Consider the following 27060-nt stretch of genomic DNA (forward strand, 5'->3'; position numbering starts at 1 on the left):
CCTCGTCTAGGCTGAACAGACAATTCATGATTCAACATAATCAATGTACACAGGCAATATTAATAGTACAGATAAAAAAAATCACAAGTGATTGTAAGTTATTAAGACATGATTTCATTGGTCAGATCATTTGATAGTAAGAGATCTTTTGCAGTTTCCATTAACTTCAGGGAATTAACAGTGTAAAGTTGTATTATAGTAGCACATTATTTGGCCATATGAATAACTAATTTATCTATAATTAGTAAAACATTGACCATTCTGTGGCGGTGCAAATGTCTGCCTGAGACAGCAAAATTAGTATAATGTTCAATAATAGCTTTTTCTACTTAACCATTTCATTAACTGTTGCCAGAACTTGATAAGAGAGCATGAAACAAAGAGATGCTCTGTTCTTTCAATAAAATACTCATTGAACACAAAACATATTCTCAACAAATATAAAAACGTTGCCGATATGAACAGTTTTCTACTCAATATGTACGCCTATAAAACAACAAACAGGTGTTGACCCCTGTTAATGTAGGAGATCGTAATGAAGTACTTTTTCGTCCATTTGATACAATTGTTTTTATTTCACATATTACAGTTACACAACTATATATTCTTACCATTTACTCAACTTGACTTTTTATTAGCTAGTATTCCTACCTACATTAATGTTAATTTATTATTCAGTTTTTTCTCATCATAAGAATGTACAATTTTTTTTTTTTTAAAGATGACATTTGTTGTTTAAGGACAGACTCCATACCTTTGAGAAAATGGTAAACAAACAACATAAGTAGGAAAGAATAAAAATTGAGTTCTTTTACATTTGGTCAACTTTATTTTCACTTGGTCTCATCTTTTAGAGTACATCTGACAACTTTGACAGTCAGTTCCTTCACTTCCATTTCCTCCAATTCAAGCCATCACCAACAAAATTGCAGCAACATGTACATTTATGATCATAAAAACAATCGAGCAGACAAACTCAAAACAACAAAACCCCTAAAAAGGTCCAACGATCCGATTAGTTGGGACACAATCCAGAGTCACCAGAAAATTATTGGAATATTAATCACTCTTCAAGAAGTGAATCAAAAAGGCAACATCATGAAACATCTTTAAGGATTAGATTTAACACCTTGATTAAGATCCAAATGAAGCACTGGAGATGCCGCATGGTCCCGACACCTAGTTAAACATGAAAAATCTAAACATCTTTTAAAGTTCTCAATCACGCTCAAGTGCATTAAAAAGAAAATATCTAGTAAACAAAGCTTGGAAAATAAATCAATAAAAAAAGGAAAGCATGTCAACATCATCATCCGCAAACATCAGTGGTTCAGTCCCCGGAAGCGATTCCCACTGCCAAGTTTGTTCAAAAGAACGCCTGAAAATCCCATCTCTGTGCACCAGCTGAACGACCCGAGCCCTTCCGTACTGAACAATGAATTATTTCCATGCACATACATTTATCTCTGAGGCCACATAGGAATGAACTTGCAGCTAAGAAAGAGGCTTTCCATTTGATGGCATCAATAAGTTCAGCAGGATGGAAGTTACATGTGAAGAAGGACAGCTGATTGTTGGCAAGCCCTCTCCAAAATCTATGAAATGTGGCACGAGTAAAGGTCGAGGTCTGAGCTGAATGAAGTGCTTGGCTTTAAAGAGGGGTGGAATGCATGTTAAGAGCATTAAGTCAGAAACAGATAAGAGGAAATCAACAGCAGGTGGGGCGAGTCTGCTTTGACCTTCATTTTAAATCCCAGTGATCTTTATTCTGAGTGGATGGACAACAACTTAGAAGATTAAAGAAGAAAAAATAGAGTGCCTGCAGGTTTTCTTTCTTAACCCAATGGATTCTTTAAAATTACATTATTTTTCTGAATTGTTATCTATTTGAAAAATGTGACAAACGTGATTATCTATCTGGAAGTAACCTCCTCTTGTTGTTAGGTATTACAGTGCGACTGAACACAAGAGGGACATGGCAGCAACGTTACGTGGCTCAGCTCGACTGACAGGTCTACATGGGTTTGAGAGTGTGAGTGCGTGCGTGTGTGTGCGTGTGTGTGTGAGTGTGTGTGTGCGTGTGTGTGTCTCTGTGTATATAATGCATTGTGTGTGTTTATGTCCTTTATTTTTCATGATGGCTATCCTGTTGTCTTGCTGTAGTTAGTCATGGGCATCACCGCTTCCCTCTCACTCTGTCTCTCTCACTCTCTCTCTCGTCAGTAATTTCCTCCTCCTCTCCTCTCCATGGTTACTGAAGCATCACGTTCCAGTCTGCCCCGGCGTTCATGCCGGGCTTGCGGAGCGTCAACACCGACATGGAGGCGTCAAAGTCAAACTCTACCTGGCTCTCCTGACCATCTGCAAAACAGAAAGAGTGTTAGAATAAAAACTTTTGGAAAGAATAATCTCACAGCGGAAACATTCTTTTAAATCCTTAGGGTGCAACATGAGAAACCAACAACCTTGAAGAAACAGTGTTAATTTGGTTAATGAAAACTATGATTTAATATCGTAATTACATCCTTTTTTTCCTATAACTAAGACGATATAGAAACAACTTTAACTCGATCAAAATCCTTCATTATTTTTAATGACAACACAAGGGCTTGGGGAAAAGAAACTAGGTGATAGTTTGGAGACACCAGATTTACCAAAATGTTCAGTATAATCAGAGTAAAAAAATAAAAATCCCAAAAGTTTTCATCAACTTGAATCATACTTAAATTGTTTTTCTTTTAAAACTTTACTTTCTTTGACTAAGATGGCTACATTTTAGTCTACCTGAATTTGCCCCAAAAAACAGAATAATATTCCTGAAAAATTAAAAATAAAAACATAACAGAAACTCAGCCCCCTTTATTAACACATTCTTAAATAAGCACTTATTAAATCAAAAAGGGAACTTGAAACTGTTACCTCTTGGAAAGCAGCTAAAATGCATCTAAACAGATTACTTCAGTCAATCTCCACTCACCATCAGTCTTCAGGAGCACCTTGCTGGGCTTACTGGCTCCCAGTATGACGATGCGTTCGATCCAGGAGCCAGTGGAGAACTGGGCCTCTGGAGCCAGGTTACTGTGGAACAAGCAAAGACACATTCAATTCCCTTATGTCAACTATAGAGAAACACCTACAATACAAATCATATTGGTTTTTAGATTATTTTAGCTTAAACCTTTTCTCTACTGAACTGAAACAGAGAACACTCATGACTCACACAGAAGAGAGGACGTTGTTGGCGAAGGACAGCCTCCTGTGGATGAACTCCTTTTCATAGTTGAAGGTGTGGCCGTCGTCTATGTAGAGCTCACCCTCTGCAGTTCTCTGTCAGACAGAAGGTCAACATGTCAGAAATGACAATGCAACCTTTCAAAAAAGCAGTGGATGACAGTTTTGACGATTGAGTTACCTGCAGGTTGAGGGCCACATATAAGGTGTAGGGATCCTGCATCATGCAGGAAGAGGACCTGCGCACTCGAATCTTCCTGGGAATAATGGAGCCTCCACGCTGGAACACAGGGATCTGAAGACAGGAAGCTCCATATTAACACCAGAGGAAACGAAGCAAATAAACAACTATATAAGGCCTTAAAGTGAAGAAATGGAGTATCTTACAGAACTCATGGTGACAGGGATGTAAAGGTTCTGGGCTCCGTTGTGCTTCTGGAAGGTGTGGACGTCAAACCAGACCTGAGGAACACAAGCACAAGAGTTACACCAACGTTTGTTCAACACAATGGACACCTGAAACGGCGGTCATCTCCTATAAAGAATGTTTGAATCTAAAGTTCAACCTAAAGACACCACAAAGAGACAGTCACTGTACAGCAGAGTCGCAGATCTGAGGAGCTCTGACTGTGCTTCTTCCTCTCACCTGGTCTTTCCCTGGCAGGTACGCAGTGACCCCCCTGGCTCCCTCTTCAGTAACTGGGTGCACCAACAGGTCTCTCCCTGTAACAATTTAATTCAAAATGTAATTAAAGTCTCACCTCGTGTAAGTCAGCTGTTTCAGGGCTCAACTGAACAGATCCACACCAAACACGTTATATCATTATGTCACAACAGTAACAACAGCATGGTTATTCTATAATTCTATATATATATTGTATCATTTAGGAGGCAAGTCTGACCAGCAAACATGTTTGTTTCTTAAAACTAAAATCATAAATCGATCTCACTTTTAACAAGAACATTATTTTGTTTCTTTTTGTCTCACCGATTAAGTACTCGTCTTCCAGAGCGAAAGTAGCAGGATCCTCAGGATACTCCACCCACAGAGGTCTGAAACAAGGTAACATTATTTCACAATATGTTATCCACATCAAAGCAAATGACTGAAAACTGCAGTAATTAAATGAACATAAAAATTGTTTTCTGTGAATTTAGTTTTTAATGTCCATTTCCCTGTATTGGGCAAATAATGCACATTGATGGGAGATGGTTTTGTAACTCATCACTACAGGGTAAGAGGACATAAAGACACAAACTATTTGCCCCGTCCTCACCTCATGATGGGCTCCCCGGTGCGGTGAGCGTGGTAGAACTGCAGGTACCAGTAGGGCAGCAGGGTGTAGCGCTGGCGCACAGCTTCACGGATCAGCGCCGTGTTTTCTGGACCGAATAGCCAGGGCTCGCGGCGGGGGGTGTCCAGGTGGGCGTGGGCCCGGAAGAAGGGCTGGTACGCTCCCGTCTGGTACCAACGCACCAGCAGCTCCGTGTTCGGGGTCTTGAAGAAACCTCCAACGTCAGCTAGGAGACAGACAGGTGGGGTCAGTGTTAGTGCTGGAGCTGGGCTATTCAGAGGAGGATGTACATAAAAGAGGCAGACACAACGACCTCCTGAGATCTTCTACATCTAGAGCTTAACCGAAGGGGAAGACATTTGTTTTTCTTAAACTAAATGCAAGTTTATTTAACCTCAGTGCCGTGACAAAACCCTGATCAAATCATGAATATGAGATTCAAACACACAGTGAGCATCACTGCTAAATATAAATACAACAAGGGAACCTGCGCTCTCACCATGACAACACCTCGTGCATTTATCAGTGCATGTTTCCTTGACAACTTAGTTAACAAACTAACATCTATTTCCGGAAATATCTCAAAAATCCTGCCTCACTGTGGGGTTTCAAATAGATTCATTGTTATTGCAAAAGTTCCATGTTACCAGAGGCAAAAGCAGTTCAGTGCAGAGTATATTAACGTATGTATAGGAATATATATATATATATATATATATATATATATATATATATATATATATATATATATATATATATAAAGATACTGACATTTTATAAAAGTACAGTATATCATACGTTGGATATCAAAACAGTGTGTTACTATAGTTTAGATGTATGAACAATAAAAGTGCAAATACACTTTAGGTCTGATCTGAAACCATGTTAATATCAGTTTCTAAAATGTCTTAATATCATGAATTGCTACAATAAATCAAAAGGCAACATTATTAAACTCAACATGGTATAACAAGTACTGAAAAAGACTTAAAAGAACAGCTTTGAACGGCAGAAACAAAAATGTTCAGCCATTCTCCGAATATTTTGTTATTCAAGCTAGTTGGTCATTTTACCCAAACCAACGGGACAGACTACCAGGGTAACAGCTGACTGTGAAGCTCGATCACTCACCACCACAGAAGGAGATGCCCACCAGGCCCAGGCTCAGGCACATGGGGATGGAGATCTTCAGGTGTTCCCACTCAGCAGCATTATCTCCAGTCCACACAGCACCTACACACACAAACACACTCACACTCAGGACGCTGCGCTACAACAGCCTGACATCGAGGTTTCTAGAGAAGATAGACATTTATTTTTTCTGGATGAAACCTGAATTAAAAGTAAGGCAATGTATGCAGCTGAGCAGAATGGATCCTGCTTACCGTAGCGCTGTGAGCCAGCGAAGAAGGCTCTGGTCAGAACAAACGGTCTCTCGACTCCTCCGGACCTCTGGATCAGACCCTCCGCGGTGGCCATTTGCTGCAGGTTGCACACAGGATAGTCAGAGGGGGTATTTTGACAATTTTAAGAGCATATTTTGTTCTCTTAAAAAGGGATATTGTGAACTATGACCTAGAAAATCCTTTTAAAAACCTTGTGTACAATATTTAAATTGCCCCTGGTGGGAAGTGGTAGCAGAATATCAAGGAAAAATGTAATGATATATTTGTATATAGCTACAGGTATTATTTATTGCTAAAACACAGATTTCTGTTGAGCACTATGAGCTCCTGGTTTCTGTGTGGTTCAGAGATGTTCTACCTGCTTTGACCCAACTGGATTTTCTCAAAAATGATCTACAGTGGCCTACGCAACAATAGTAACAATCATGCATGAGCACCCAACCAAAGAAATATGAAATGTTAGGAAATACACAAAAAAGGTTTCAGCCATTGACAGATTGTGAGCACTCACCACATAGAAGCCATAAATGTTGTGCACGTCGCGGTGCTCCCAGGCTCCGTGCATTGCGTCCTTGTGCATGGTCACCTCCGGTCCGTTAAACACTGACGGCTCGTTCATGTCGTTCCACGTGTCCAGGTTCTTCATGGAACCCTGGAGAGCGGAGAGAGAAGGTGGATATTATGGGAAAGGTGTCATTTTGAATCCACGAATAGTCGACAAATCTTGGAACAGAATCTAGAATTGCAGATATCCTTTCTCAAAGAATTCAGTGTGAATGGCCCCAAAAACCAACAACTGTGGTCCGGACTCACCTCGTACTGATCGTAGGCGAACATGCTGGCCCACCAGTCCCTCATGTCTGCTCGGGTGAAGTCTGGATAGCCGGCACTACCTATAGATGATCAGTTCACAAAGGAATGCAAGTGAAATATACATTGGAATGATCTCTCTGCACATTGGGGTAAACTTTAAATGTTTCTCAGTAAAGATCCAGTTCATAAAGCTTAGTTATAAAAACATTTTCTGCATTAATAGTTTCTTACCAGGCCAGCACCAGCCCTCGTAGTCCCCGCCATCTTTATTCTTGATATAGAAACTCCGAGAGCGAATTTCATTATGGATCTTGTAATTGCTGTCTACTTTGATATGAGGGTCCACAATGGCCACCATCTATAAAAATACACAATAACAGAAGACTGAGTGGAAAGTGTACATGCTAGTCCTGAAGGGAATTTACTCAAACGTAACAAATCAACACCACTTCTATGGTTATTGTAGCATGAATGAATTTACAAGAAGTGAAAAGTTGGGGCTCCACATTCCAGTACCTGTGGGGATCTATCTGCTGGTATATTTTGGATTATTGGTCATAATTACCTTGCGTTTCTTGTCACTGAGACCCTGCAGCATCTCCTTTGGAGTTGCAAACTTGTGTGGATCCCAGGTGAAGTAGCGCTTGCCATCAGTGTGCTCAATGTCGAGCCAGATGTAGTCATATGGGATGTCGTGCTCATCGAAGCCCGCATCCACTGCAGCCACATCCTCCTGGTCGTTGTAGTTCCAGCGGCACTGGTGGTACCCCACAGCAGCGAGGGGGGGGAAGGCCTGGGTGCCTGATGGACAGCAGGGGGAGGAAGAAAAGTGAGGACTGAGGAGGACAGTCAAACATGATGGGCTGTGCAAAATATCAATATTATGATAAGACACAAGAGTGTAAGATGTTTATATTGTAATATGACATAGTCTTGTGTTTTTCAGGTTTTAAAGTCTGCATGACACATTTTTTCCAATTTGTATTATATCCTTACCCAGTAAGTCATTATGTAATTTATAATTATTTTAAACATCTCATTATGTAAATATTTTATAAAAAGCACCGATAGTAATTCCACAATATTGTTGCAATATGGAGGCATTTAGTCATAAATATTGTGACATTTCAAATAATGTATATGACCTAGCTTAAACTACTGGAAGCGTGGGAAATAGGGCAATAAGTGTTTGTCCGTCCATCTTCCTACCTGTGAGGGAGGCATACTGAGAGAAGACATCTTTGGGTGTAGGCCCGAGCATAATGAAGACATCGATGATGCCGCTTTCAGAGATCCAACGCACGTCGGTCTGTGGAGTCTCATTGGAGCCTTGAACATAATCCAGCATTTTTCCAAACACAGTCTGAAATGAGAGAAAATGTGTAAGTGAAGCTCTGGTGTTACATACCCTAACTACTGTTTTCTTTTACAAGAAACCTCCCAAAAACGAAAAAACGAAAAAGATGCACGTACTTTTCCAGCTGTGTTGGAGCTGATATCCACCCAGGTCTCCGCAGCATTGAGCCAGAAGACGCCGGTGGTCCGCTGGGCGTTGTGGGCCAACATGACGGGGACAGCTCCGTAAAGGGCCATGGGGTTGTACAGCTCGTACTGGAACACGTCCAGGTTATAGAGGCGGTATGGATCTCCATTTCTGAAACAGAGAAAGGAAACACTCAGGCTTAATCCAATGCGACAAAGATGCAACCAGGTAACTCATATTATATTTTATATGTGAAACAAGACTTGTTGTTGACACTCACTCTGTGGTTTTGAGTCTGAGGGTGTCTGCATGTTCTGGGATGCCGTAGACGTGCTCCACACCCGGCAACGAGAAGTCCAAGCTAACAGCAGATGGACCTGTGAGGCGAGAGCAACCGATCAGTTAAGAGGAGAGTTAACCTTAAAAACATCATTACACTAAAGACCTGCACTGCACCAAAGACATTTTTGTATCTCTACTTCTAGGCATAACTGTGCAGTTAGCAGAGGAGCAGGACTTATATATTGTAGTGAAAACAAGGCAACAGTGAGAAGAATGTGACAAAAACCAACAACAACAATCTGAAACTGCTTGGGGGTCAGGGAGATATTAAGAGTATTTCACTTTAACTTACAAATTGAAATACAAGTATAGCATACCATTAGGTTTGCTGTCCGTGTGCGATTTAAAGGTTTCCTCCCACATCCCGTCTTCATCTTTCTCTTCCTCTTTTGCTGCCTGGCAGGCAGACAGGGAGAACAGTAGGATTATTCACAAGGGAAGAGACAGCGTAGAGCATGTTATAATAAACTTCAAGAACTTTTTATGTTAGTTATTATTATTTTAGCGTGTAGTACCTCGGGCTGGGCTGCTGGATCGGCCTCTTCTTTCTTTTCAGCCTCTGGGTCTGCCTGACTGCTAAATAATGGAGTGAGGGGTGATGACGGGAATATTGGAAAAAGAGAGATGTGTCACTTTGGCAGAGTCTATCTTGACACGATAATATGAGAGTATAATCAAACTATAACAAAAAAGGAAAACATACAAACAGGGAGGTTGGTAAATGCCCCAAGAATCTACAATGAGTACTAACAAAAACTCTACAAGGTTAAGACTTCATCAGCTTTAATGAAGAAGGGGACTGAGCAGCTCCCTACCTTGTGGCTACTTTAAGCTCGGCATTATGGGATAGGACCTCAAGAGGCTGCTGCATGCAACACCTGGTACCCAGAGGGTCCCCCAGGTACCATGGTGGGATCAAAGCCTTAGCATTGCATCAAGTGATAGAAATGTGTCGGTCACACACAGCTGTGAGAGGTCTGCAGCCCAAGCAGGAGGCAGAGGAGCCAAAAAGGAACGTATTGATGAATATGGATTTATTCATTATGTCAAATGATTTGATAAAATAAATATCTGATGAATCTCTTTATTCAAATTAAGGATTTTGTTTGACGATGTTTGAATTTGATGTGTTAATTGTTAATGTTTCACTCTAAACATTATTCATTCATCTTAAACTGCAGCCACACTGCGTAAGTGGATGCAGGACGGTCTTAACACACCACAAAAACACAACATAATGAGGGGGCCTACAGAAGCATTTCTCCACAATAATAAGATCATTGGTCCAGAGCTCTAAAGAAGCACAGTCCCAAACAAATAAAACTGAAAATGTCCCAATTTTAGGAGCTTTGGACACTTTAAATGAAATGCAAACTGAAGTAAAACCACAAAGACAGTGTTGCTGTTAGGGTTAGGAACTGGGCTGCAGTACTATAAAATAAAATCACTTGTTTTCTGTTTGGTGTGTTTGTAAAGAGAAAATATATTGTGTCTTTTAAACTTGTCAACACCTGCTGCAACTATCTTATTGTGTTATCTATGGAAACTCTCACCATGAGCTGAGAAAGCAGGGAAACTAGTTTAAGTCAACAGAACTGCTCAGGACACACAGTCAGTCATGCAGTTGCTTTGTTAGATCTAGAGGGACGCTACATAGACATTTAGGTTAATCTGACAGACAGGAAATCACAGCAGACCCTAAATCATTCAGGTGAATGTGTTTTTCTTTCTCAGGATGAAATCAGGATGATTTTTCTTTGTTTCATGAAATGAGACTAAACACCTACACCCTGAGTGGCAATTACTTATTATTAGTTTAAACGACCCTTTAATTACGGATCAAATTAAACACCAACATGCACACACACACACACACACGCACCCACCCACATCCCTCTCTCATTCACATTTATTGGAGGGTAAACACTTTACTTGGTGTGATGGGAGTCCCTATAATCTTTGTCACTATTGGCAGCATTAGCACAAGGAACAGGATACACACTTACAAATCTTAACGGTCTTTACCTAGAGAATACTCTCTTGATATTATTCCACACGCTAGCCACTGTGCTAGTTACTTTATAGGAGAAACTAGGATGATAGGGAGAAGACAGAACAACCAGTCAGAGACAATACTCAAAAAACAAACCATTTCATGGGAACAAAAATCTAAATCATCCACTGAGTGAGGACGTGGATTAAAAGAGGGTTGGCATTTTGGGCATGTGTGTGCATGCGTGGTTTCTCACGTGTCCTTGCGCATCCTCAGGTGCTCAAAGGCCAACAGGCCGCGCGAGTTCAGCGACATCACCACTTCTCGCCCCTCCATGATGTCCAATCGGAAAGGCCGGGGCGCTGAGGATGACTCTCTGAGACTCCGCCCCCAGGGACAGCAACCACCCCGTTCTCATCCTGAGACAAGAGTGACAGGCTGAGGGTAGAGAGAGAAAGAGGGAGAGAGAGGAGGTCAAGTTAAATAAAGGTTTGGTTGAAAAACAAAAAGTCAAGGGAATTTTAATTTAGGGTAGTAACACTCTCAGCTTGCTTCAGGTAAAAACCACACTCCTCTCGCCTAGCTGAAAAAACATTGTAATGGAGACAAATAAAACAAAAAGACTTAATTACTATATACAGATAATTTAAACACAGTAGATATTTTTGTAAATTCTAGTTAAGCAATTCTGAGGGATAAAGCCAGAAGGCAATTATCTGGAAGGATGGCTTCTCTCCAATATGCTCTTTTATTTCCTGTAGATTCTCAAACAGGTTATTCACCGTGGGAACATGCCTCAACTAAAGTAGAACGCAAGATGTTTTTGATTCCACTAAATATTATCTATGCTCTTATTGACTTACTCGTTTTCAATAATTGTAAATCTTCTACCCAAAAGAATGTGAGAGGAATTTCAGATCCAAATGGAGACTAAGAAAAATCAGTGAATAAGGAATACATTAATAAAAATTACACTGGGAGTTTGATTCTATCATATCACAACCTCCACCCCCCCACCACACACAGTTGGTAACACCCCTAAGACTCACGGCTCAGTCGGCGGCTCCCTGATGAGCACGTCTGGGACCTCATAGCGAGGCTTCAGCGGCTTCAGCTCGTTAATCTTCACCCTCGTCATGTTTCCCTGGAGACGATAGAGCTCGAGCAGCAGGCGCACCTGATGGCAGACGCAAATAGAGAGATAGTGTGAGAGAAAAAAAAGGAATGGGGGTCAGAGGGAAAGGGGGGAGATGGAGGAGAAGCAAAGGAGAGTACAGAGGAATTTCATTATAATCTAATAAAGTACAGGTCGCCCTACGGGTTCAGCCAAGGGGCACTTTTTCTTTGGCATTACACTAAGCCATGCAAGGCATTTGATTTTGATGATGGGAAACTGCTGACTTTCATTCATTATATCATTCAGATGACCTAATCAGGGAATTGGCATTAATATAAGCCCATATTATCACTTTTATCACAGTCTAATCATTCAATTTACATTTGTGATTTTAAATACATCTTACAGACTTGATGTAATTGCCTTCACCCTTCTGACAGCCATACTTCCCTCCATAGTGAGCTGCTTCTGTATTGTGTGATTTACCTTGTTGTTGTCATTGATGAGCTGCAGCGTGAGTCTGGTGTTAGTCAGCTCCATGGTCTCCAGCAGCGCTCGATAGGGAGACTCACCAGGCTTCAATGCTCGCTGACGCCTGTTTTTAAAATGTAATAAGAAGTGTGACCACCGTTGATAAATCAGTAACTGTGTGCTTTTTCTAGATACAACAACTTAAGGCAAGTCAAATGTTTGAGGGGCATTCCATTCTCAGTTATTCCCTAACTTCACAGTTCAGTTATTGTTGGCCTCATGTTTATGTAAATGATGGCATTTTTCCTAGTTCTTGTCAACGAAAGAATTGCTCACAATTGTTATGTCAGCTTTCCATTGAATAGATATCATGGACCATCTTGAACTAATGTTCTATCCCTGGAGGCTCCGTTCATACCTTTTCCTTGTTATATCTTTTTGACTTGCTTTTAGCTGAATTTTTGCCAGATATTTATATTTTCTTTGTAGATCCTCCTCAGTTTTTCCTAAGTTCATCACAGTATAGGTGCTTGGAATAAAATATCCCATAATTGATTTTATAGTGGCATTTACATTATTCAAGAGGAGCTACTTAAAAAGACAAATGTCTGCCACATCCCATATTTACCCTATACTTGGCATGTGCAAATGTCATTCCCTAGTAGAACATGAATATATTGTATTTATAAAAAGGGACAATGTATCATACACATTAAAATGATTATTTATTTGACATTTAGCCATGTTGAGCTTCCTTCACACTGCTTGGTGAATGTATTATTTGTCTATCTTGCACTCACTTGCAGAAGGAGCTCTGGTCACAGGTCTTGAAGTTGCCCTTGTCCACAGCCCAGGTCCCACTGAGGAACACGGCCAACCAAAGCACCAAGACAGGCGCCATCCTACGAAGAAAATCAAGAAGACAATGTAGACTTTATGGTCACCTCACTAAATCATTAACTCACATTTTGTTGAACAATACACAGATAATTACCAAAGAGGACCCCTGCTAAATTACAGCACAAACGCATGAGTTAGGGTTATACAAACTACCCACACACATCCGGACTTTGATCTCTCTAAACTGGTCAAATGTGTCCTCCAGTGAAAACGTCAAAGGCAGCTAACCAATTTCCCGTTTCTTCAACCTGCTTCAGTGTGCATAAAGTAACATTTAACATCTAAAATCACGTTTTCCCTGAGCCTGCATGTTAAGACTTACTTCCAGACCTCACTGCTCCTGTCAACCCGGGTGATGTGTTGTTCTTGAAATGATGAGACAATATTAGCTAGCGTATCCGCTAATGTGGGCTACAGTTAGCTTGCATTCAATCGGATTTTAGGAACAAAATACATGATAAAAACAGGCCCACATTTCTAAAACGACAACGGTGATATGTTAGTGTTTAAGAGACGGTGTATCACCTGGTTGTTTGAAATCAGTGTTGCTGTTAATTACCTCTTAGGATCAGGATTATCGTGCTAACCGTGCTAACAGCGGCACTGTCAGTTAATTCAATTGAAGGGGTTAGAGACTGTTCCAGAGTTATTTAAACTAGTGGCAATTAAACCCTCAACCTATACATTTGCTTACATATCCACAAAGTGTTTAACCCCAGTGTTAATCTCATGGCCTCCCGCTATATTATTATATATCACACAAATTATAAATGTAGGATGAAACAGCGGACCTGCTTTGTCTTACCTTTCAGTGAAGGTGGCCATCTTGGATATGCTTCCGCTAAGCTCCGCCCATTATCAGTCCGTTACAAAAATCGTAGAAAAATAAATAACTGACATTGGTTGCTGTCTTTCTTTAAACTCGTAAACAAATTGCATTTGATAACATTTACGTTATGTATTTTGATAATAATCAATCTTGTTATCTTTTGATCTTGTTCATGATAAAGTAGGATGTAACGTGAACTTGGTTTGCATATTCATCCTCTCAGGCACGGACACGTCACCCCAAGCTGCAGTCTGTGAAGTGCAGTGCACACATTTTTTATATTTGTTCAGAAATCTCCAACGGATCCCTAAGGCAATTAACAAATGTAGTCGAGGTCGTACTATATTATTTATAGCTTTCTCGATTACTGATTTATCTCAAAATATGTGTGTCTTGACTTGAAATAATTGATTAGTTATCATTATCAACTCATTTTGAGATACTAATTATTTTGGTTCTCGTTTTTGAGATAGCCTAGGCCTACTTATTAAATATTGTGAGAAAGATATTCATTATTTTGAGATACTAAGTCATATTTTTAAGAAAGTCAATCAAGTGATTTCTTTGAGAAGAGTTCATTGTTTTAAAAAGGTTTCTTAGCATTTTTAAGATGCAAAGTTTGAGAAAAGCCCTTTTTTGTGTTTTTAATTCTGTAGAGTAATATTTAACATATTATAGTTTATTTGTTCTGCCCTGCCCCATGTAAAAACAAGGGCAGGGCTTATTTACATTATACATCCATTATAATGTAGGCCTACAGGAGTTTGTCCAAACCGGTTCTGTTGTTTACAGAAAGATTAGTGGCGAGATGTTTACTGGTGTATAAAATACCTACTATGTAGCAAATACAAAATCTGCTACAGTTTTTACTTTTTGAAAATGCTTTTTGTTTTTATTTTTTACTTGTGAAAAACAGTTGGCTTTACCTCTGAAATAATTCAAATAAATACTTCTAAAGAAAATAAAAAACTTAAAGTCACAAGAAAAAACCACCTTCCTGCGTTTTAGGCTCACTTTTAAGCCATCACAATCAAAACGTTGGAAACCACTGGCTCAGAGGATTTGTATATGTATGTAAAAAAAAATGGAAATGCAACACTGTGGTGTTCACTTTAATCATCAAGAGACTCCTGTGATAAAACATTTGACCATTAAGAAGGAAATTCAATTCAAGACACTTTCAAAACTACGACCAAATTATTTATTTTGTTAAGTGGTTGAAACAACAGCTTAGGGCATATAACAATAGATGCAAGGCATGTTTGTAGCCACAATTTCAGAACGTTGGTCAACTGAAAATGATACAAAACTAACATTTAAGTGATTTACCAGAGTACAGTTGTAATTTCAAACAAAATTAGACATTAAGGCTGTGTTTTGTGTGAAGAATTTCTGTGCTAACATAACATGTGTGTGCCATTTCTCATGTACCCTTGTATTCGTCACAGAAACAACTAGTAAGAAACCTATGAAGTCTAAAAAATATGGTACAAAAGCACACACTCACACATACAAACAAATGCACACATCTATACTTTAAACTTGAGTACAGTGAAAGCAACTTTGCAGTCCTCTTTTGAACCAATGTAACACAGCATCCTGTCTATTCTACACAGTTTGCTCCCCACTACTCTTTAAAGCTGGAAGCGCCAGCACAGATGTCCCAATCTGTCAATGTTTTTATGCAGGACGCTATGAATCGGTGCCACGTATCTTGCCACGTCGCCATCCCGTGAGAAATCCCTGCAGAACAACCCCTTCTCTGAGTTGAAGATAAACTTTTGGGGCATGGGGCCATTTCCTCTCACATACTCCCACACAGCCACTAGCCAGCAGCTCACCTCGAAATGGAGTGAGGTGAGGGAAGGTTTCGTGGACGTTTGCCAGCACAGGGGCAGGAGCTGGCCCTCACCCATGCAGGACACCAGGAGGCAGGAGGCCTGGAGGTGCCATGGGGAGTCTGTGGACAACACCTCACGGGAGGCCTCCCAGTGGGCCAGCAGAGTGGCGAGGAGGCCTCTGAGCACAGCTGAGCAGTAGCAGAGAGCCGGGCGTCCCGCAGCCACCACTGCAAGCTGGGGTAATAGCACCGGGGTTGGTGCTTCAAAGCAACGCGGATGTGGATGTCTCTGCTCCACTGTGGTGCGAGCGTGCTCCTCAGGGGGCCAGGACAGCTCACCTTTGGCCACATCTGGACAGACATTTTCCACATCGTACTGCAACTACCTTGGCTGCCTCGGCGTGATGGGCAGCGGCTCGTCGGGGTCAGAGGGAAGTCGGGAGCCGCTGAGACCAGAGGAGCTGCAGCACTGGACGACGACAGCTAGCAGAGTCTGGACGTTCTGCAGAGAGAAGACCATTTTCAAATTACACACACATTTTCAGTGCAGCTGCAGAACATTAAAAAACAAATACAGCTAAGTAAATCAACAGAAATGACTTCGAAGGTGGGAGTTGAGTCACATGCAGGATGTTTCTTTATACATTTCTGTTTCTTTGCTTGTGCAATATTCAGAATTGCGTGAGCCATCATATAGATCTTCTTCCATTCTTACCCCCAATGAGATTTAAAAATGTTATTTCCTATCAAATATTTAAGTTAAATGTAGTTTCATGTTTCAAATTGAATGAAAAAAAACAGCTGAAATGAGCATTCCCTGACTGACTTCATCAAGAAGCGCTTTTCTCATTGGCATTAGCATTGGCCCCTCTTGGAAGCTGCACTAAATCATCATCATCTCAAAATTGTGTAACTCACCTGCATGACCCCTGATGGTCAGTAAGCTGTGCTTCAGTGCGGACCTTCAGCCCTTGCCAATACCACCCCCGGCATGAAACACAGACCACACGCTACCAGAAAAGTTGACGGTGGTGCCGAAAGCGACAGTTGATTCATCCAGTCAGAGAGGCTCCGATGTCAGGAGACACAGACTTGGAAGGCAGAGGGGCCCCAGACATGTCTGCGATCTGCCCTCCAAACAGGCCGCGTTGCCTTATGGAGCGCCCCTCAACGAGCTGCTGAAGCACCGCTTTGAGAGTGAGCGAAGAATACGCTGCAAACCGGGACAGCAGCAGGACTGAGCAGTTCACCTCCTCGCACGCCTGTCCCCCGTCTCTCTCCAGCTTCCCTCCTTCTCCTCTTCTCCGCAGTGCCCACAAAGAAATGAGTGACAGCAGCACGAGAGAGCAGGAGCAGGTGTGCTGGGGAGGAGGTGCGAGGCAGCGGGCTGCAGGAGAGGAGGCGCACTGTAGCGTGAGATACATCTGGGTCACCATGGAGAAGGAGCGGGCCAAAATCATGGAGGTATCCTGAGACCGCTGAGCCCACCTGGATGGCCATGGAGGACTGAACCGCTGAAGCTCCTCTCCTCTCCTCATCCTGACTCTGGATGGCTGCGGCCATGTTAAGCAACAGCTGCGTCAGTTGCCGGGTCCCCAGAGTGTGTGTGTGGATCTGGGCCACACAGCGAGTTACAGCGGCGGGAATGAGTCCTGCCATGCAGGAGGAGAGCGTGCTGTGGAGCTGCCAGGCCAGGGCCAGCTCCTCCGGGTTGTGGGCCTGTGTGAGGAGCTGGCAGAGGGCCTCAGTGGCCACGCTGGGACCCCCATACACCGACAGCAGACACAGCAACTGGTGCAGCCACAGGTGACGCTTCCTTTCCAGGCGCAGTGTCTCGGCACAGAGCTCCCCTACGTGAGACTGCAGCTCCTCCAGGAAGGGGATGACCCTCCGGGGCTGAGTGGAGGCAGAGCGATGGGGGTTGACTTCAGCTCCCTCTGAGCGGTTGAAGACCAGTTTGTGGAGATGCAAAAGCAGCATCTGGAGGAGTCGATCGCAACCTTCTCTGACGCCTTCGTGAGGGGAGGGTGTGGGGCCTGAGATGATGACGGAGGCTGGCGTTGCTGTGTCTGCCAGAAAGCGGAGGACACGGGACCCTCCCGATGGGCTCTGGCTAATAAGATGGACAGCCAGCCCCAGCATGTTATCCAGCTCCTCTCTGGGGATGCCCTGCAGCACGGCCTGCAGCTGCAGCAGGACCGGAGGGCGCAGCAGCTCCACCAGCTCTGCTGACACCGCACCAAAGAGGTTGGGGGACATTGCAGCCAGCTGGAGCAGAAAGGGAACTGCAGCACGACGAAGCTGAGGGGAACTCTCCCAGGACGTTGAGGATGAAGTGGGAGATAGAGGGCTGGATGGACACAGACTTTCCTGAAACATCCTGAGCAGCTCCTTCCTGATGCTGTCTGAGTGGTGCACTGCGAGGTGTCCAAGGATTCCCACCACTGAGCCAATCTTTGGCACTCTGCTGCCTTTATCCACTCCCATCGCCATCAGCCCTGTGTCCTTAGCACCGTGAGAGCAGAAGTCCTTGAGCCCACATGCCAAGACTCGGCTGATGATAGTACCTGGGAAAGCTGAGCCGATGTTGAGCAACCACCCAGTCGAAATGTGGTGAGTGCTGAACCGAGGTGTCCAACAGAGCATCCACACACGCGTCAGGGCACCAGGCCAGCATGGCAGCCAAACACTGGGAGTAGGCCTCCATGAGGGAGCGGGTGGCAGCACAGGACATCCAGAGCTGGAGCAGCTCGTTGAGGCTGGAGGAGTGGGGGGCCACTCTGCGGCCGGCATGCTTGCTGCTCAGCTGGCCCAACAAGTCCACAGCCCAGGCGGACACCAGAGGGGCCCAGGCCCGGGGGTTGAGACGGATAAACTCTGACAGCACACCATGAACCTCCTGCAGACAAACAGAAGATATTAATACCTTTTACTGGGACATTTTTACCAGAATTTTTTTTGGCTAGTGAGATTGCAGGGGTTCATGCCATTTTAAAATAGTACACTTAAATGGAAGCAATGCAAAACATTTTCAAAGAGTTTTTAATTCAGGGCATAAAATGCTATGCCAGTTGTTTCCTTAAGAAGTCTAAAACCCAAAGTTAATCAGGTCTTTTAGAAGGCTTTTTTACTGGATTGTGATTGTGAATTTAGGGCATTCTACTGTTTGTTATTTTTTCATAGCAGAATGCTGCTTTATAAGAAGAAAATATGTTCTTAACCAATTCAATACATACATTTTAAACCTATAATACTCCTTTACAAATCAATAATTGGGTGTCAAATTATGATTTCTTTAGTAATTAGACTTTTATTAAGCAGATCTCTGATAAATGAACTACCGATTGACTTATCAAATAGTCTCCACAAAATCCAAGAAGGACTTAATGAAAATGGCTTGATATCTGTCATAGGGCTGTGCGATTATGGCAAAAATCATAATCGCGATTATTTTGGTCAATAATTGATACCACGATTATTAAATACGATTATTCATTGACTTTGAAAACATCCATTTATTGAACTTTAAAACAAATACAAATAATAATTTGAACAGTATCTTTTTAACTGTTGAATACCCTGAACGTATAATTCAACTGAAAAACCAATACAAAAATAAATAAAATAAATGATACATTTATATTTAAAATAATAAATACCAATAAAAGAGACCAGCAAATATTTTGGAGCGCACTTCAACAAGCTACTAAACATATGTAAATATGATAAATACAAATAAATTAGACTAAAATAAATTTGATCAAATATGTTGCACTGTCACAACCAAGCAAAGCAAAATAATCGTTTTTTTCGATTATGTTGTTTTCGTAATTGTGGCAGGCCAAAATCGTAATTGCGATTAAAATACGATTAATTGCACAGCCCTAATCTGTCATGACTTTCCTGATTTTCAGAATATGGTAATAACAAAATAAGAAATTCTATGAGTGTCCTTGTGTCATCGCACCTGTATGATGTCCTCCAGGTTGGAGCTGACCCCGGAGCTGTTATCGCTTTCTGTCTCCAGGTTGTGCAGGAAGGCGGAGACATACTCATCGTAGACGCCCCTCAGATGCTCCAACACCGCCCCCCGACAGGCCGGGACGGAGCGCAGCAAGCGCACGGCACAGCGGGCGTGTTCCCGGACACTGAGCTTCCGACCCTGAACGCTGTCAAAGCCACTGATGAAGGACTTGATCTCCTGGGAGAGTTCCTGGGCGCTGCAGGAGAGGAGAGGACACGATGAAATGATGGGAAATATGTGAAGTTTACTATCCACAAGTAAAAAGTTAAAGAAAAGGAGTGACAAAAAGACTGTGTATGAATGTGTTTGAGAAGGGAAAGTCCTTTCAGATGAGCTATAAAGATCTGTTTGTACATACTAACAAGAAAAATGACCAGCAATCCTACGTGTCAAATATCATAATTTAAATTGATGCTACACAACCAAATATTGGTTGATTTTTTGCAGAGAACCGATCAATAAACTTACCGCTTGAGCTGAAACAATCAGTTGATCAACAGAACAACAATTTAAAATGTAGTTTTTAGCCTCTCAAATATGGAGATTTCTTGCTATTTATTTGCTTTGTAACTTATTAAGCTTATTATCTTTGGGCTTTAAACTGACAAAACAAGACACTCAAAGACATCACCTTGAATGGTTGGACACTAGAATGACATTTTTCACTATTTTTTGGCATTTTTTAGACCACACAATTAATTGAAATACATATTTGTGACTTTTAATGAACATAAACGTTGTAGGCAGACCATATTATCCACTCTACAAAATAATAGTATTAATGTAATCAACCCTAAATTTGATTGCAGCCCGAAAATATATTCAATTTCAAGAGTAGTATCCATCAAAAACATTTGATGGACTCTCGTCTACACTAGCAGTCATCATTTTAAGGTATTTTGGTGTGTTAGTCAGGACAGTTTATTACTGTATTATAACAACATTTTGGCTCTAACAACTTGCCATGTGTTCAAGTCTTCTTTGAACCTTTAATAGAGTACATGAATAATCCATTACCTGAAAAGTACTCCATGTAAACCTGACATATGTTGCTACCCCATTAACTTTTAACAGGTGCTGCCATTATAGAACAGTATAGCGGCATGTTATAGTCTTACCCTCTGACCTTCATAGAGTTAAGTTAAATACAGAATGAACTAAAGTGACTTTAGAGAGTAGTTGTTGTGTGAGACACTCACCTCAGGGCAGTCTGCGGGGTGTGAGTGTGTGAGCTCTGCATCGCTTTCAGCGGACTCCCGTCCAACACCACAGACATAGTTTGGTCTTTTAACATCAAAGCGTCACATCAAATCCTCCACTCGGCTGCGGGGCTTCGAGGGGAAAAGATTGTGACAGATTTGTGTTGTTTTCTCTGTACAATTGCAGGACAAAAATACTGGAAAGGGCGCTCCGAAGCCGGAAGTTGGGACTTCTTCGTTGCTGCAAAAATGTAAACTGACACTAACAGTTGACGTCACTGGCGACATCTAGTGGTAGTGTTTTTTATTTATTGAGCAAGCAGTGGCGAGCCGTGAGCTTTATACCACCTAGGCCCTCTGACCCCCACCCCTTCCCTCGAAAAAAAGAAAAAAAAAGAGTTATTACGTCACAGCGTATACTTCAGCGGAATATCAAAACAACGGCCCAGGGTGCAAAACGCATCAATGACAGCGACCCTCTACCACACAAAACAACACCTGTGAACCCAATTTGTGTTCTTTGACATTGAAAATGATATTGCATTGTGTTTGTTACTTTCGTTGCAGTTGTATGTCTTAAGTGTAATTTTGGCATGCTTTTATGTTGAAGGCGAGTTCACGCTGTTGACAGGAAGTTGTTGTTGCTATGGAAACAAGAAAAGTTTCACAGTGGGCGGAACTCGTCATAAAGTCCGCGATAATAAAACCCACCCATTTAGAGGGAAGATATGATTGGTCAATTGTACTGTAATTTGACATTACTGGGCCCTCTGTGAATCGCAGAGAGGCCCGCTATAGTAACTGACATTCAAACAGAGACTGAACAGGCAGATTCGAAGGATTTATTTCTTTGGAAATGTTATTTTATTAAATCAAGTTTTTTTTCGGTAAAACTAATGAAAAATATAACAAAAATAATATTAAAAAAATATATATTTAAAAAAAATATATTTTTTTTTAATGTTTTTAAATATTATTTTTTGGAATATCTTAGGCCCTCACAGAGGGCCTAGAGGGCCCTGACGGCTCGCCACTGTCAAGTGACGGTATTTATTCCATAAGTGTGTAGAGGTGTAGACTCTAGCGCGTTTTCAATATAGTCAGCTGCTTGAAATGTATAACAAATCAGTAAAAGATAATGGAGACCTTTTGATCCTTCTGCAGAGTTTCCTGATAAGCGTGCAAATATGGGATTGGTTTTTTCAAGGTTCAAGGTTCAAGGTTCTTTATTGTCAAACTAACATAGCTACAGAGTAATTATGTCGTTGAAAATCTTATGGTATAGGTAGGTTGGTAGGTTTACTTACCTACCCTACCTTTAATAAGTGAAACACAAATTACATTAAAGGTAGGGTAGGTAAGTTTGAGAAACCGGCTCGAGATACACTTTTTGTTATATTCCATGGAATGCTCTTAACATCCCGATAGCAATGAATATCTATCTTAAGTGCTTTGACAAAAATCCATAAATAAATGTCATCTGTGGAAGCTGTAATACTGTAAAAAGCACGACCGGTTTCTCAAATGTACCCTACCTTTAATCAATTCGCTTATTAAATGTATTTAGGACAAGAGCAACTCAAAATGAATTGTTTTCATCGGGTAACCGATCTTGAAATTGTACTTATACTTAAATATACTTAATTACTTCCCACCTCTGGTACTGGCAACGGTAAATAAACGTTCTCCAATTATACAAATGTATGTAGGCTAGTGGCAACTGCTTGTTTTGTTGTTGTTTTTCTTTAAAGCTAGCAGCTTTTATTTTGAAGGTCGTAAACTCCCAGCACCAACCAGCTGATCTTCTAACAGCTGAGCTCTGCTTTCAGTGTCGGTATGGTTCGGACGTCGCCTCTGACATAAAACCAGGCTTACATTTAAAGGTAAGAGCACTGTCTTTCAGTCAAATAATATTCACAAAGTGTACTGTCATGTGATGACAGTACACTTCACGTGATGCTGCGTGTTTGAAAGCTGATGTCTGTACAGTGTGGTTTGTATGATGTAAACATGGACCAAGCTAGCTGTCGGCTGCCTCGCAATTTATTTTGGTTTGCCAAAATGTAAAAACGAAACCGAATGACCCCCTCTTTTATCCTCTATTTATTCCTCTTATTACAGTGACATTTAAATGATTTTTGTTCAAGCGTTAGCATCTAAAAAGACGGGGGGGAACACACACGTTTCCCTCATGGCAAAAAAAAATGGTCCATATAAGCTCGTCGGTTTATTATAAAGTTAAAACTATGACAGTATTAAACAACAGTTCCTCAATCATTTTTATGAATGTTATATTAACCTTAATAGATGTGTTGATTTAACATTATAATCGTTTTGGAGGCTGTAGTGTATGGTGCTGTTGTAGTGAATGACGTACAGTAGTGTCACTGGGTGTGGGCTACACAACCACAACGACTCAGTGTCATTAGCTGTATTTATGTACCACAAACACCAAGGATATCAATTCCTGGTATGTGTAAACCTACCTGGCAATAAACCAGTTTCTCATTCTGATACATTCAACAGCATCTCAAACTACAGCCTCCAATTTACAAAATGATGAACAACTGAAAAAGAAGATGCCTCTTTAAAAAGCTTCCTATTTTTTTAAATTCTAACCTTCACAAAGATAGGATTTTACCATAAGACTTTTGTTTTTGACTGTAGTTTTAGCTTGGTCAGGTGTGAATATAAATGTATATTTAATTGAACACATTATCTATTGATATATTATATTATATTATGCAGCATTAAATTCATCAAAATGTTAAATGTGAGTGCATTATTAATATTACATTTACTCAAGTATTGTACTTAAGTACGATTTTGGGATACTTTACGTAAGTATTCCTATGTTATGCTACTTTGAACTTCTACTCCACTACAATTTGGAAACCAATATTGTACTTTTTACCCTGCTAGATTAATTTGACAAAATGTGTTATAGTTACTTAACAGATTAGGATTATTCGCAAATACAAAATATAAATAAACTAAGAAATAAACTAAGAACTATCCTATAGAGTTATAGGTAAAATAGCCAGCAGTTGTATATCGAGTGATCAAAAGTAGCTCCACTCTTACAATGTTGTGATAATTTCATATATATTATTCTTAAATGGGACATTACGCACAATAAGTACTTTTACTTTTGGAAATGTAAGTGCTTTTTGATGGCAATACTTTTGTAATTTGACCAAAGTAAGATTATGAATGAAGGACCTGTAACAGAGTATTTTTACAGTTTTACATAAGTAAAATATCTGAGTACTTCTTCCACCACTGGCTCTATGCATAGAACAATTTCCCTTTTGAGCTAACAAACAACATTTGTAACTCAGAAAACAGAGGTACATTTTCTCTAAGGGGAGAATGAAGCAGTAAATGGTTTTACTTTTCTATATCTAATGTTGTATGCTACTATTTGGACTATAGAATAATTTGTCCTACAGGTGCTGCAAGTCACCAAAGAACACAAAGGAGTGGAAACCAGGTGAAATAAACGCTGACATGGCGCCGACACTGGTAAGGAAATAATCACTTAATACAAATAAATAAAATTAAACCATTGTCGGTTTTTTTAAATGTGTTTTGTGTTCTTTTATGCAAGGATGTGTCATTATTATCGTGTTATAGTATACTTATCTTATCTTAGTTTAACACAGAGGGTCCTGTCATTTCACAATGAACCGCAGTTGTTGCCAAACAAAGTCTGTTGCAAAGTCAAACATTTTTTCTGTCTGTCTTAATCCAAGTATGATGTAAAACCAGAGGTCGGGGATTTGATCGAGATCCACAGGGGAACCTATCAGCACTGGGCTGTGTATGTGGGCGATGGCTTCATTGTCCACTTGGCACCACCCTGTGAGTCACACACACACACACACACACACACACACCACACACACACACACACACACACACACACACACACACACACACACACACACACACACACACACACACACACATACACACACACGACAGCCTAATGTACTGACACATTACATTTTTTAGACCAGCATAAAAAAGAAGATAATTATCTGTTTGAAGTTGTTTATAATTCCTAAAATCAAAGTATCTTGCAGTATTAACTGTGCCCACACAATCACATCTGTTCCTCTCTCTTTTTCTGTATTTTTCTTTGTTTGTTCATAGCTGAGGTTGCGGGGGCCGGTGCCAGCAGTATCATGTCTGTTCTCTATGAGAAGGCCTTGGTGAAGAAAGAGGAGCTGTGGGATGTGGTGGAAACCAACGAGTGGAAAATCAACAACAGCCTGGATGAGGAGTACGAGCCCCTCCCGGCAGAGGTCATTGTGAGGGTCGCCTGTGCGATGGTCGGTGAAGAGCTGCCGTACTGCGTCTTCAGAGGGAACTGTGAGCACTTTGCCACCGAGCTGCGCTACGGAAAAGCAGAGTCCCGGCAGGTCGGTTTTAGACTCTTTTTTTTAAGGGGGGGGCTGGAGTAAAAATAATTACCATTGTAAACCAAACATGTTCAACAAAAATATTCAAATAAATCATAAGCTGCAGAAGTAATATAGTAATAAATGCAACAAAACCTACTTTTCCTGAAAGACAGACCATTAACAGGCAGTCAACATACCATATTTCAAATCTAAAGGTCAACCATTGACCTTTTCATTTAAATATATTTTTAAAAGTTAAACTAAATGTATAAATGACTAACTAACATGTGTCTGTTGTTTCCCTGTGCAGGTGCGTAAGGCAGGACAAACCGTCATGGTGGCCGGTGCGGCTGCGTTTCTGGGTCTTGGTCTCGTGGCTCTGGCAGGAGCTTTTTTCGGAGGCGGCAAGAAGGAAAACAAGAACGAAAAGTGATAGAAGTCCCGGGGCGCCTCTTCAGGGACACATGAGAAGATCACCTGCAAAGCCTGCTTCCTATCATGCTCACTCACAGGAAACACTGACTAATTGACATATTGTTAATAACCCAGAAACCTGGTTGATTTCTATCCTGCATAGTCATCTTTACCTCCATGTGTCCTGCATGCCTTCCCTGCTTTGACTAACAATGCAAAGGTTTTTGGATGTGATCAAAGCCTTGTATTTTTCTGAGATTTTAAACATGTATAGCATACATGAGCACAACAAATACTAATTTGAGTAATGAAGCTGCCAATACAGAATATGTTAACATGTTGTAAAATAAAATGAAGATTTTGAAGTTGAATGTATATGTTTCGGATTGTGAAGGATGTGAGAGGTTAGGGAGGTATTTTTCTATTGATTAAAAACAAAACATTGATATTTGTTAGTTGCTAATGAAGATATAATATACTTGAGTCAAACTTAGAAAAATACTATTTTACACAATCAATTAACACTAACTCAATTGTAATTACATTTGATGCAAGAGCCATGTAATGTCACAGTCACTACGGCCTTCTGTTCAGTGTAAAAACACTTTGATGAACTTTGGGTCCTGTCCGAGAGGAGACGTGTCGACTCAATTAATTCTACACATTTGAAGTTTTGTTATGAAATCAGTTCACAAGTTAACTGGGAATTCATAGCACATTGTCTTCCTCTGACATTACATTGTTTGTAATCGTTTTGAATAAAGAATCATTTGTGGGATTCTGGAAGTTGTCACCTCCTCACAGAGGGTTGTAGTTCCTGGAAAGTTTTAAAGTTTTAAATCGCTTTAATATTACCCATGTAGACTGTGAGCTGTTGCTGTTTCTATTTAAATATGTTAACATAACATTTCCACGTGCTTCATCCCAGGAATCTCCTGTCCATTAGCACCCAAATGTTTCCTCTGGATGGTGAAAATATTTGATGTGAATCTTGACGGGATCTTTAAGTGTTACAGCATTAATGCACTGTTTCCTCGCCTCACAATATTTCTGGTTGTGGCATTATTGAGCACATGGATGCGTGTCCAAATACTGCAGGAGGAAAAGTCTGTATTGGTTTAAGAAAATATATAAATATAGCAACAGCTACTCACAATGAAAACACATGTTTTGGTAACAATGTTAGAGTAGTATATTTTAACACACGGCCAAGTTATCTTTTATTATCGCGTTGTAGGAGTGTTTACCCTTATTTACCTCTATGGTTAATATCCTTATATATAGTTTTTTAGTT

The 27060-nt window shown here is 40.8% G+C and overlaps 3 protein-coding genes across 4 annotated transcripts; 1 reads left to right on the plus strand and 2 right to left on the minus strand.

Annotated features, from left to right (window-relative positions):
* Positions 1-806: 806 nt before the first annotated feature.
* Positions 807-13912, minus strand: ganab (glucosidase, alpha; neutral AB). Its single transcript, XM_034136927.1, is given in 27 exon segments — positions 807-2361; positions 2978-3078; positions 3221-3327; positions 3413-3526; positions 3619-3693; positions 3878-3954; positions 4220-4284; positions 4509-4752; positions 5658-5759; positions 5912-6008; positions 6444-6584; positions 6746-6825; positions 6977-7103; positions 7311-7546; positions 7955-8108; positions 8219-8399; positions 8509-8605; positions 8888-8966; positions 9086-9146; positions 10596-10661; positions 10820-10920; positions 10922-10963; positions 10965-11001; positions 11613-11740; positions 12167-12275; positions 12952-13053; positions 13857-13912. Coding segments are annotated over 27 exon segments (2853 nt in total). The 5' UTR covers positions 13877-13912; the 3' UTR covers positions 807-2251.
* A 1062-nt stretch (positions 13913-14974) lies between these two features.
* ints5 (integrator complex subunit 5) lies at positions 14975-21191 on the minus strand. The gene is given in 11 exon segments (XM_034138157.1): positions 14975-15727; positions 15729-15775; positions 15778-16222; positions 16639-16658; positions 16661-16687; positions 16690-16759; positions 16761-17033; positions 17035-18309; positions 18311-18619; positions 19688-19940; positions 20944-21191. Coding segments are annotated over 11 exon segments (3027 nt in total). The 5' UTR covers positions 21039-21191; the 3' UTR covers positions 14975-15514.
* Positions 21192-22731: 1540 nt separating this feature from the next.
* On the plus strand, positions 22732-26549 carry LOC117489361 (phospholipase A and acyltransferase 3-like). 2 transcript variants are annotated; one of them, XM_034138580.1, is made up of 5 exons: positions 22732-22826; positions 24379-24468; positions 24699-24807; positions 25102-25370; positions 25663-26549. In XM_034138580.1, the coding sequence occupies exons 2-5, from the start codon at positions 24454-24456 to the stop codon at positions 25783-25785; spliced, it is 516 nt and encodes a 171-aa protein (XP_033994471.1). In that variant the 5' UTR covers positions 22732-22826; positions 24379-24453; the 3' UTR covers positions 25786-26549. The 2 variants fall into 2 exon arrangements, with proteins under 2 accessions (XP_033994471.1, XP_033994479.1); XM_034138588.1 differs by having other exon boundaries at positions 24396-24468.
* The last annotated feature ends 511 nt before the right edge of the window (positions 26550-27060 follow it).

This window comes from Trematomus bernacchii, unplaced genomic scaffold (assembly GCF_902827165.1).
Source record: "Trematomus bernacchii unplaced genomic scaffold, fTreBer1.1, whole genome shotgun sequence".
Lineage (NCBI taxonomy): Eukaryota > Metazoa > Chordata > Actinopteri > Perciformes > Nototheniidae > Trematomus > Trematomus bernacchii.